At 43.1% G+C, this 13,134-nt stretch overlaps 1 protein-coding gene across 6 annotated transcripts in view; it reads left to right on the forward strand.

Moving 5' to 3' along the window:
- PDE1C (phosphodiesterase 1C) overlaps nt 1-13,134 on the forward strand; it is a 1,569,255-nt gene that overhangs the window by 1,221,906 nt on the left and 334,215 nt on the right. For all 6 annotated transcript variants that reach the window (XM_029589797.1, XM_029589798.1, XM_029589801.1 and 3 more), the window contains one exon: nt 685-785. In XM_029589797.1, the coding sequence (XP_029445657.1) occupies nt 685-785 (101 nt within the window). The remainder of the gene's footprint in view (nt 1-684; nt 786-13,134) is intronic.

Here is a 13,134-nt window from a genome sequence, read left to right on the forward strand (position 1 = left end):
ACTTTTCTATCCCCCCCCCCCCCCAACACCTTTCATCTAAGTCAGGGGTAGGCAACTCCGATTCAGGAGTACCAGAAACCGATCTAATTTTCAGAACATACAGAATGACTATGCATGAGGAATATTTTCATACAATGTAGACAGTGCATGCAAATATACCTTATGTATATTCATTGTGGATATCATGAAAATCAGACCTGTTTGTGGCACTCTAGGACCAGTTGTCTAGCCTTGATCTAGGTGAATACAACTTTTCTGGATAATATCACAATTCCAAATCCAGTATTGGAGTTAGAAAAACTGCAGGAAACATTTCTTTATTGTGTCCCATTGGACATCTGATTGGCCAAAAATTTGCCCGTGCTACTTTGTGCTTTGGAGTATCTGTGCTGATAGAGAAACAATGCTGAAAACAAAGGCAGCAATAAAGTGTAACCATTTCTTGCTTTGTATGCAAAAGCAAATATACTTCAATCTTTTCTGTCTCTGAAATCTTAAGATATTTTGTCAAGGCTAAATTTTCTTCAGGAAAAGAATAACTCATCTCTCCATTATGCAGAAGTTTGTTTTCCAACAGCTGGTGGGGCTGCAGGGAAAAATGGAATGATGTACGCACCAAAGACGAAAGCCTTAGTACCAGAGAAAATGATAGATTATCTGATTATTCTCTAATCTCTTTTCCAGCACTGGCTGACGGAGCTGGAAATCTTTGCTATAATCTTTGCAGCCGCAGTCCATGACTATGAGCACACTGGAACCACCAACAACTTCCACATTCAGACAAGGTGAGCCTGATTTATTGAATAGTGAGGAGAAAATGAATGATGTAAGCAGGTGATATTTATAATTTCTGTTTTGTGGCTCTGTTAATTTACAAAAGCCCCTCCCCCCCCTAAAAAATAATAATGGGTAGATTTTAAAAGAGCTGCGCGTGTGCCCATAAATGCACATATGTCACTGCACACAAAGTTATGTGCTATTTTATAACCTACACATGTAGGTTATATAATTGGTTTAGCTAGATAAGACAAATGAAATGTGTAGTTTTAAGGACGGTCCTGGAGGTGCACAGGGCAATGAAGTATCATTTTGCATCTCTGTTGCACTCATTCTTTAAATAATTTAAACAGAAACAATAAAAGCTACAGTAAAATAATCGTGTTTGTGTAGATAGAAATTTATATATCTAGAGAGCTAGATATGTATGTGTGTACACAATCTCTCTCTCTCTATATATATATACATAATAGGAGTGGCCAAAAAATGTCATTTTGTATCGTGCCTTTTTGTTTGGGGGGGTCCGTTTTCGTTTGTGTTAATGTTTTCCCTTTTTTGTTCATTTTTTATGTTTTTAAATGTAAGCATACTATTTCTGAATAGTGCACACTAGCTGGAAACAATGCGCACTATCTGCAAAATAGTGTCCACTGTTTCCAAATAGTGCGCACTATTCAGAAATAGTACACACTGAAATGACAGAAGAAAAAACTCAAAATTTCTTGTTTTTTTCTATTGTTTCATTTCGAAAATGACAAGAAACATATAAACAGTATGGACCTGATTTTCAAAAGCATTTACATGATTAAAACTGGGTTTTCACGTCTAAATATACTTTACCAGTAAGTGGGCTTTTGAAAATTGTTGCAATATATGCCATTGAATTGTCCACTTAAAATGCATTTACACGGTTGTATGTCTTTTGAAAATTGCTATGATAGAAATTATATTTATATCTGTAACTCCTTTGAAAATTCAGCTGTACATTTTTACTGCAGGTTGTATATACAGTAAATATTTTATTGCCTGGATTTCTTTTCAGCACTGTCCAAGGCATGTAATAAGTTTAAATGCAGTTATTTCTTAAGGCTTAAGAAAAAAAACTTTCTTTGTACCTTGAAATATATGGAAATTATACCTTTATCTCTTGCTAACAGTGCAATGTCCCTTTGCAATGCAGATTGTTCTGAACCTCTGGCCGAATTCATTATCCTGCTGATTCACATTGTCCCATAAACTGGCTATTTAAACATGTGCATGGGTATTACTGTTCGATCCAGCTAGGGGAACCCCTAAAACAGAAGGTCTTAATCATTGGCAGTTCAACACAAAGACATATATAAAATCCTGGCAACTAGAGTATACCCTTCCCGTACTGTCTGACTAACCAACAAACAAGATAACATTGTGCCCGTGCAGAACAGAAGTAGGGTTGCAGCTTTATTTTAAATCAACAACAATCACAATGCTGTTTATTGGGTGAAGTCCATAAAACTGAACCATGCAAGCACACAGAACACTTCTAGCAGCCTGCATCTCTCAGAGGAACCCCCCTTATTTCTTGCTATGCAAAGTGACTTACTAGAGAGTTTCCCTGCCTGCTACAAATGATCACAAATTCAGCAGCCACAGGGGGTTCACTTACCTGGAACCAGAGATCAGTGGGAACCAGCAACCTGCAGCCCCAGATTGCCCACACAGCCACTGCAACCTGGAATTGAAGGCCCATGTGGGCCCTGCTGCCTGTCTGCTATTCTTGTGTCCAATTTCTGCATTTGGGCAAGATGACTGCAACGTATTTTGCTGCTTCAGTCTGTGTCTGCCAGGCTGAGAGGGCCCACCTCTTACCACGAGAAAGGAGAAGGTCTCACATTTGCCCCTTGTTTCCACCCTCACCTCCCTCACCAATGATTCCCAAGGCCATTTCAATAGTGTCGTCGGGTAAGATTAAGCACATCTATCTCTATATTGGACAACAGGCACTCACTGCTCTATACATGCCTGCAAATCAGCACTAAAAAACTGGTGACATAAAGCTGTGCCTCCATATTGCCTATTAAAGTCATTTATTTACTGTTTTATGAGTCTTCTGCTCCCATCAAGGGTGCTGGCCTGGTACCATATCCATCAAAACAAAATGTCCAACCATAATAATTCCACTCTAGGATAAGCCATCTGTAGGACGATGAAGTCTGACTTGAGAGTTCTTGTTAGCCACATTCATCTGATATTGTCCAAGATGTTGCCTCTAAAGTGTATCATCAGAATTTAATGGCTAAAAAACAGAAAAACACTACTTCCCCTAGTACTTGCTCATTCTTTTCCTTGCATGCCTGGGATTCTCCACTCTGGTTTTGTGCCTTTGCCTTGCTGATGACTCCTCAGTCACACAAATGTATATATTTAATTTAATTGGAAAAGGTGCCCAGTAAAGGTACCTGTGCCTCAAAGCACTGATAAACACTGATTTTATAAACTGTCAAAGAATTTTTAATTAGCTGTAAAATAAATAGCTAAATTTACAATTTATAAACAATGAAGAACAGAATCTCTACTTTCAATATGAGGCGTGGTCTGACATGGGGTCAAAATGTGACAAAGTCCATCTCCCAGTTTGCTTACTTATGTCATCATTTAAGTCCCACTGTGTAATGGTAGTTGTTGCGCCTATGACAAAGCAGCATGAACAAAATGTAGACGGATCTGTATCTAACAATAATCAAGTCCTTTTCATAAATGTGGTAAACTGGAATTATGTGAATGGTAAAGCATCATCATGTTGGAACCAGTACAAACCATCCTCTAATCTACTTGCATATGAATGCTGTCAGGATTTCTGGACTCGGGGTACATTGCCCCTGGAGCTGTACAGGATAACAAGGCAGGATACTGGGCTAGACAAGTGCCGGTCTTCCACCTAGCCAGCTCTGTCCCCTGCAGGTTGAGCCCTTGGGTTCTGGGGGCCTGTAGGTCTTTGCGACGGCAGTACATTATGGTGAGTCTTTCTGGACAAGATAGGAAAGGTAAGAGCAAAGCGTGGATGAGGTAAGGCTTGGATAAGATGGATGAGGCAAGGCTCGGTACAGGCTGTGAACAGGGCAGGGCAAGTCCAGACAGACCAGGACTTGACTGAACAGGAAATAAACTAGAGAGACAAGGGCATGCCTTAGACAAGGCAGACAAGCATAACACAGAACAGAGAACACAAAAGCCCAAAGGCAACAAAGCTGGAGGCCCACTAGGCTACTGGAAAGCGTGGATAGGCCACAAGGCAGAGCACAAGATAGAGAAAGCCTGAAGGCCTCAAGGTAGGATACAAGACAGAGCAGACCTGAAAGCCTCATGGCAAGGCAATGAGTGAGAAGGCCCAAAGGCCACAAGGCAAGGCAAGGAGCTAAGAACGCTCAAAAGGCAACAAGGCAAGGCAGAGAGCAAAAAGGCCTGAAGGCCACAAGGCAAGGCAAGGAACAGTGGTCAGTTCATAGAGGCAAGAGTGATGTGGCAAGGCTGGGATACAAAGGGCTGGAGCTTGGGCATGGTACAGGCAGTGAGGAGGAGCTTGGCAAGGCTGGAGGCCAATCTTGCTGAGAACTCCTGGTGGAGTGGAGGCTGCAAGACAGTCTGAACCACAGTGCCCACAAGAAAAACATGTAAAGGCTTAGAACTGCACATATTACATCTCCAGCTTTCAGTATTACAGGCAGGACATTTAAAGCGTTCAAAGAGCATGAAAGGACCCTGAACTAAGCAAACAAGGCAGAAAAAAAACCCTTTTCTACAGGGTCTTGTAGTGTAAAAGCAGGAACATAATTAATCTTGGAGGTAACAGAAAAACATCTGTTTTGGACTCACCAGGTGGGCTAGGGATCATGTACGCAATCATGTTCTAAGACCCCAGAGCCAGCTGGGATTTCAGAATATCTATTATGACAATGCATGAGATACATCTCCATACATTGGAAACCCAATATATGCAAATGTATCTTATGCCTTTGTAATCCTTGCTGTCCAGGTAGAAAGAGGTAGTTATAGGGAGGAGGGGAAAACATAACGTCAAAGAGCAACCTTCTCATTTTTACCTGAGTTTTTCAAATTGGAATTTTGGCTGCAAATATTTGCAATTTGGAACAGGAGAGCACATCCAATCTATCTCCTGTGTGCTTGCTACTCCTGATCTTGAAATAATTATGGATCTTGGTAACAATGCACATTTCAACACAGTAAAGGAATGGCAACAAATGAATTTTAATTGTGGCAAGCAGATAAGAAAAAGTAACTTACATTAGTATGAATATTCATGAATTAACACAACTATTTTCACAAAATGTAATGTAGAACACTCTGCGATGTTGCTGAGCTCAGTTTCTTGGCTCTGTAGATGAATGCCAGTTCAATTTTGGTTTAGGTATGTGTGTAGTCCTATTATCTCCACCTGGAATTTATTCCTGCAGGGCTGAAACTTCAAACAACAGGGGGACGAGCAGCTGCTCCTCTTGCAGCTTGCTTGCTTCTCAGCAACTCCAGGATACCCCTTTTTTTCAAGCAAATAATATTATAGTCCTTCCACAGTCTTTTATTCAGAGCTTAGTTAGTTCTGGAAATGACTTCCACTACAGTCCTTTTGCTTGTCTGATATGCAACTAACTCACATGCAAACAAGAAACTCCTAGAGGTGATTTGCGGAAGACTTAAAGCACTTTTATTAGTATGTCACAGTGGGAATTCATAGTAAGGGTTACACATATTCATTGTGGATATTCTGAAAATCCTGTGGGCTGTGGCATTTCCAGGACAGGTTTGGAAAGCTCTTTTGCAAGCTCTGCGACTTGCCATACTTGGTGTTGTCATTTCTCAGATTTGGGAAGATGCCAAATATATTTCTGGAAGGAGGTAGAATAAACTGGAACTGTTCCTGGTGTATTTTATGTTTATGAAATATTTTGATTCTGTCGCAACCTGAAAACCACAAATTGGAAGTGAGTGGATAAATACAGACAATATCCAGGAACTAGCTGTAGGCAATTTAAGCCTCCATTAAACAAGTGTCAGTTCCATTTTCCTTCGTACACCACTGCAGATACATAACATGGATACCATAGATCCCTACTACTTACCTCGAGCCCTTCCCCCTATGTCACCCTAAGAGAGCATATAATAAGAGTCAGCAGGCATTCTTTTTGTGGAAAAATTCTGGCCCTAGCGTTATTTGTAATCCAAGAGTACAATTGCATCTTATTCATCCTAACTATCTTAAGGTTCTGCTTTTATACTATAGCAATTAATCCATCATCCTAAATTGTCACTTGCAGCCGGCAAGCCTGCCCAGCTGCTTTCAACCTGCGTTACATACCCGGCCGACGTGGGGAGCGCATAACCTGCCAGACCAGCCTAGCTATGCTTGCCTATGATTGCTTTAAATGCTTAAAGGTGAATTTTCAAAAGTTGTGTGCATAAAATTGAGCAGTTACATGTGCAAACATTGCATATATATGAGTTACGCTATTTTAGAAACCAAAACATATGCATGAATCAGGGACCATGAATAAATTTACACATAGAAACATAGAAATGATGGCAGAAAAAGGAATCATGCGCCCAGTGAAGGATTTTCCTTCTGACTGGTTGGGGAACCACCGTCTTACCAGATGGCACCATGTGTGTGGCGGAGAGGAGAACTTTCGTTGGATCGATGATGTGCCGTGGAACATCTGGAACATCTTACGTGGTGAATGAATGGGAGAGTGCATCGGCTTGGGTGTTCTTATTGGCTGGCCGGTATCGCAAGAGGAAATTGAACCGGGTAAAAAAGAGAGACCAACAGACCAGCCTATGATTAATGCATTGAGCATGGTGTAAGTACTCAAGGTTCTTGTGGTCAGTGTGTACCGTGATTTGGTGCTGTGCTCCCTCGAGCCAAGGACACCACTCCTAGAAGGCCAGTTTAATTGCCAGTAATTCCTTGTCCCCGATCCCATCATTGCGCTTCGCTGGAGAGAAGCATCAGGAGAAGAATGAGCATGGGTACAAGGTGTGATTGGCTGAGTGCTGGCTGAGGACTGCACCAACACTGACGTCTGAAGCATCCACTTCAACGATGAAGGGTCGTCGGGGATCTGGGTGACGTAAGCATGGTGCTCGTAGAAATGCCTCCTTGAGTTCTTGGAAGGCGGTCATGGCTTCAGATGACCACTGAGAGGGATTGGCTCCCTTTCGCATCATAGCTGTGATTGGAGCAGTCAGTGTTTGATAATGGTGGATGAATGACCCGTAGGAGTTAGTAAAACCAAGGAATCCTTGAAGAGCCTTAAGACCCGTTGGTTGAGGCCAATCCTGAATACTCTTAGTCTTTTGTGGATTCATTTGGAACCCCTGGCTAGAGACCACATAGCCCAGAAAAGGGACAGATTCCTGATGAAAGGAGCATTTCTCCAGTTTGGCATATAACTGGTTATCCCTTAAGAACATAAGAAAATGCCATACTGGGTCAGACCAAGGGTCCATCAAGCCCAGCATCCTGTTTCCAACAGTGGCCAATCCAGGTCATAAGAACCTGGCAAGTACCCAAAAACTAAGTCTATTCCATGTAACCATTGCTAATGGCAGTAGCTATTCTCTAAGTGAACTTAATAGCAGGTAATGGACTTCTCCTCCAAGAACTTATCCAATCCTTTTTTAAACACAGCTATACTAACTGCACGAACCACATTCTCTGGCAACAAATTCCAGAGTTTAATTGTGCGTTGAGTAAAAAAGAACTTTCTCCGATTAGTTTTAAATGTGCCCCATGCTAACTTCATGGAGTGTCTCCTAGTCTTTCTACTATCCGAAAGAGTAAATAACAGATTCACATCTACCCTTTCTAGACCTCTCATGATTTTAAACACCTCTATCATATCCCCCCTCAGTCGTCTCTTCTCCATGCTGAAAAGTCCTAACCTCTTTAGTCTTTCCTCATAGGGGAGTTGTTCCATTCCCCTTATCATTTTGGTAGCCCTTCTCTGTACCTTCTCCATCGCAATGTCCAAGTGGTGGCAATGTCCAAGTGGTGGCTCTGAAGGTCTTATGAAAATACCAGGATGTCGTCCAGTTAAACCACGACACAACTGTAGATCATGCTTTGAAGATTTCATTCATCATATTCTGAAATTCTGCTGGGGCATTGCAGAGGCCAAACGGCATTACCAAATATTCAAAATGGCCGTCACGGGTGTTAAATTCGGTTTTCCATTAATTGCCCGGCGTATCCTGACCAAATTATATGCTCCTCTAAGGTCCAATTTGGTGAATATCTTGGCTCCTTGGAGCCTGTCAAAAAGTTCAGAGATTAATGGCAAGGGGTAGTGATTCTTCTGGGTAATCTCATTTAAGCCGCGGTAATCTATGCATGGCCGGAGGGAGCCATACTTTTTTCCCACAAAAAAGAACCTGGCTCCAGTGGGAGACTTAGAAGGCTGAATGAAGTCTTTCGCCAAATTCTCTTGTATATATTCAGACATGGCCTTTGTCTCAGTCAAAGAAAGTGGGTAAACCCTTCCTCAGGGAGGCTCTTTGTTGGGTAATTAGTTTATAGTGCAATCAAATGAGTGGTGAGGCAGTAAAATGTCCACGGCTTTCTTGGAGAACACGTCTTTAAAGGAGGAGTACTGCAGCGGAAGACCCGGAATGGATGTTGTTGTAGCTAGGCAAGGCATCGGGCACACGACCTCCAAGCACATTCAATGGCAGGAGTTGCCCCAGCGGGACAGTTGTAAAGTGCTCCAATCAAATTGTGGTATATGCTGTTGTAACCATGGTAGTCCAAGAACTCCAGGGTGTATAGCCTTAGCCAGTATCAAGAAAGAAATGGTCTCCGTGTGCAGTGACCCTGTGCAAAGTTGAATGGGGACCGTGGAGAAGGTAACTTCACCTGCTAGCGGCTCACCATGAATAAAAGAAAGTAGCAATGGTGTAGGTGTCTGGACGGTGGGGTTCCGAAGGTGTTCCATGAGCTGTCTGAGTATAAAATTTTCACTGGCCCCGGAGTCCACCAATGCATGGGTGTGAAATTCCAGAGCGTCCAAGTTGATTGAGACAGGTAGTGTTAGCAGAGGAGAGGGTGCGGTCAGGCCTAAGAGGAGTCCTCCAGCAGATCCTAGTCCTGGGAGTTTCCTGGACAGAGTGGACAGGAGGGTACCACATTTCCCGGTTGGCCACAATACATGCAAAGATCTGATCTTTGCAGTCGATGCTTCTCCTTTGTGGATAGATGGCTGTGACCCATTTCCATCTGTTCCTCTTCCTCGGTGTTTGGTGTAGGAGCGGTCTGGGTGGATGGTGTTGGCTGAATGCGAGGAACTCCTGAAGACATCCTCTTGGATCCCCTAGCCTCATGAGATCACTCACGCAGAAGGCAATCAATGCGACCTGCGAGGTCAATGATTGAATCCAGTGCCTCAGGGAGTTCTCGTGCTGCTAACTCATCCTTGATGCGTGAACTTAGCCCTTCTAGGAATATGGCATGCAGGCAGCCTAGATCCCAGTGTAATTCTGAAGAGAGAGTCCTTAACTCGATGACCTAATCGGTCAGTGACCTGGCACCTTGTTGTAGATGCAGGAGCGTAGATCCGGCGATGGTCTTGCGACCGGAGCAAAATAGGGTGAGGAAGCTCGGCAAGTCGTTGAGGATCAGATCCGTTCGCTCCCAAAGGGGTGATGCTTAGCCCAAGGCTTTTCCATCGAGGAGGGACAAGAAGTACGTAGTTTTGGAAACTACGTCTGAGAAATATGCAGGTTGTAAGGAAAAGTGCCTGCTGCACTGGTTCAAGAAGCCCCTACACAACAAGGGGTCACCTGCGAAGCGAGGAGGTGCTGGCAAAGGCACAGGAGGCTTGAATGGTGCTGCATGTGAAGCTTGACAGGCGTTGGAACAGAGTCCAGTCAATTACTCAGTTGGTTTATAGCGTTAGCCAAAGTCTCTAATACCTTTTGCTGCTCTGTAATTCGCTGGGCCAGACCAGGAATGGCCTGAATCACCGAGACCTGTGCCGGGTCCATGCACTTGGCAATCTGTTAAGATTTGTAGGTATGTGGGCCCTGGGTCGAGATGAGAGATGGTACCGCCCACAGGGAGGAACCCTGTGAGCCTCACCGTCAGGAGGCGAGGTCTCAGCGGATGTCAGACACAGCTGTGGAATAGAGTCTTTATTAGAGAGATAGAGAGGCACTGCCTGTGAAGAGAGAAGTGCAGGAGAAAGACACAGAGTCTATGTGATGGGGTATACCCAAGGGGAATACCTCTGTAGTGAAGATACGGCAATAGTCCACGGAGTGGGATACACCGATGAGGCTCCTCAGTAGAGATGATATGGTAGTGGTCCATGGAGCAGGGCACACCAGTGAAGGGTCCTCAGAAGAGATGATATGGTAGTGGTCCGCAGCGCGGGGTACACCGATGAGGATCCTCACTTCAAGATGACACAGTAGTGGTCCACAGCGCGGGGTACACCGATGAGGTTTCCTAACTTAGAGATGACACGGTAGTGGTCTGCAGTGCGAGGTACACTGATGAGGGTTTCTCACTAGAGATGGTGCAGTAGTGGCCCGCAGCGAGGGATACACCGATGAGGGTTCCACACCAGAGATGGTACGGTAGTGGTCCGTAGAGCAGATGTACTCACAGTAGCGAAGGTTACAGGAGAAGCCCCGGGCAACAGGGAAAGCAGCAGTCCAAGGCAAAGACCCTCCGAGGAGCGGATAGCCAGAGTGTCTCACGCCAAAGTAGCAGGAACTGGAACGGGACATCCATAGTGAGTGAAGCGGATTCAGCAATGAGGGAGCTCGTTGCCAAGTCATAGGTAGGCAGGGCCAGCCGGCTTAAATATCCTGGAAGGATGACATCATCTGGGGGATATCCCCGAGGTTCCCGCCATGATGTGCTCAAGACTGGCCTGTGCGCGCGCGAGAGCCTAGGGGATTCCAAGGGCAAGATGGCGGTCGGCAGCGTCCTCGGCGTCCAGGGAGGCCCGGGAATGGTAGGCAGGCCAACGATAGCTGGTGGAGGCCACAAGTCTTCCCAACGGAATCAATGCTGCAAAGAAGGAGGTGAGCAACAGCGGTTGCAGCCATCAGCGACCAACGGGCATAACACCCTATTTTATGCTCCCAAGCTGGAAAGTTGTGCTGCAATGGAAGGCATGGATAGCAGTCCAGCACAGTTCCTTAAGTCAAGAAGACTGAAAACATCATTGCCAGTAGCCAATAAACTTCTTGAGCCTTGTGTGATAAAAAATGGATTGTAAAGACTGTGATACAAGAGGCAGGTCTTTGAGTCAAGCTATGATGTATCTGCTAAGATTTGCCTGAATTGAATATTAGTGAGCCAATCTGAATGAAACCATTACAGGAGATTGAGAAAGCTGTTAGAGGCTGGGTACCTACATGCTAGAGGTGACACCTAACTAATATTTGGTGGATGTTGAAGAACTTTCTATTATCATAATCGTATGGATCTCTGAGTAGCAGAGCAGCCTGCTTCACAAGGCTACTGTGGATAGCACACACAGAGCTCAGCAGAAGGGTCAAGTAATCCTGTGCAAGTACATGCCCAAGAATGGAGAGTAGAGAATCTGTGGGGATTAGTATTGATGGGAACCCTGATTAAGTAGGCACACCTGTTGGAGGTTTGGGGACAAACATGACAGCCAGGAGAAATAACAGTCCACTGGCACCAGACAGAGATCAACAACTGCATGCACAAAAAAGCCCCATCTACATTTGCAGTGGTTGACACAGAAAGCCTTCCGATAGACTTAATAAGTTGGATGCTTTTCAATAGAAAGTTGTGCATATACTGAACAAATAAAAAAGGGAGATGTTACAGATGTTAACTTATAGATTGGTGCCACCTTGTGGCTGCTTGTTATATTTCACTTTTATCTACTACTCTTGTGTTGCTTGCTAGGTAATAAATAGGGATTTTCTCCTATTTTCAGTTTCTATTTTATTTTTCCTGGGAATTTACCAGTGTTTATTTTAATAAACAAAAATAGGAGAAAATCAGTGAAAAAAACACTCATTTTTTCCCACTGATTTTCTTCCATTTTTGTTTGCTATAATCAATAATAAATTGCAAGGAAAAATAAAATAAAAACTGAAAATGAAGGTCCCTAGTAATACAATACAACATGGAACCTGTTCTCTGGCAACTTTCAGTTGTTCTTATTTCAAAATGAAATTTAATGTGTACAAGTGCAAAATGATGCACATAGGAAAAGTAACCCACATGTTGGGTGACATATTAGGAGTTACAACCAAGGAAAAGGACCTGGGCATCATCATGGACAATACTTTGAAATCCTCAGATCAATCTATGTCGGCAGTTTAAAAAGCAAACAGATTGCTAGGAATTATTAGGAAAAGAATTGAAAATAAAATGGAGAATGTCATAAATCCTATTTATTTATTTATTTATTTAAGTTTTTTTATATACCAACATTCAAGACGGTAGTCCCATCATGCTGGTTCACAAGAAACAGGGGTGCAATAAACTTTACAATTTGAACAATGGTGCAGAAAAGCAGTTACATGTAACAGGGAATCAATAACTAGGAGTAAGAAGGAAAATGAAGATCAGATAATTATATATATATATATATATAATAACATTATAAGAGGTGGCTATTAATGCTATTACTAGCGAAGAATGTTGATTGGAGGAAGTTAAGTAATGTTGGAGTTAGGAAAGGCCTGCGTGAACAGCCACGTCTTGAGTCTTTTCTTGAATGTTGAGATGCTGGGTTCCATTCTAAGATCCGGGGGAATGGCGTTCCATAAAGTTGGACCAGCTGTGGAGAAGGCCCGATCTCTAAGCGTGATGTGTCTGGTAGTTTTGGCTGGAGGTACTTGATGTTGAGACCACACCTAAGTACTGTATCAGTTCTGGTCACTGCCTCTCAAAAAAAGATAAAAGGTAGATGAAGTGTATTTGAAGTTTCAGAAGGTGTTTGACAAAGTCCCTCATGAAAGGCTTCTAAGAAAACTAAAAAGTCATGGTATAGGAGGTGATATCCTTTTCTGATTGCAAACTGATTAAAAGATAGAAAACAGAGAGTAGGATTAAATGGTCTGTTTTCACAGTGGAAAAAGGTAAACAGTGGCATGCCTTAGGGATCTGTTCTTGGACTAGTGCTTTTTAACATATTTATAAATGATCTGGAAAGGGGTACGACGAGCGAGGTGATCAGATTTGCAGATGATATAAAATTGTTCAGAGTAGTAAAATCACAAGCTGATTGTAATAAATTGCAGGAGGACCTTGAGAAGATTGGGCGTCCATATGGCAGATGAAATAGAATGTGAACAAGTTCAAAGTGATGCATA

This window comes from Rhinatrema bivittatum, chromosome 2 (assembly GCF_901001135.1).
Source record: "Rhinatrema bivittatum chromosome 2, aRhiBiv1.1, whole genome shotgun sequence".
NCBI classification, from domain to species: Eukaryota; Metazoa; Chordata; class Amphibia; order Gymnophiona; family Rhinatrematidae; genus Rhinatrema; species Rhinatrema bivittatum.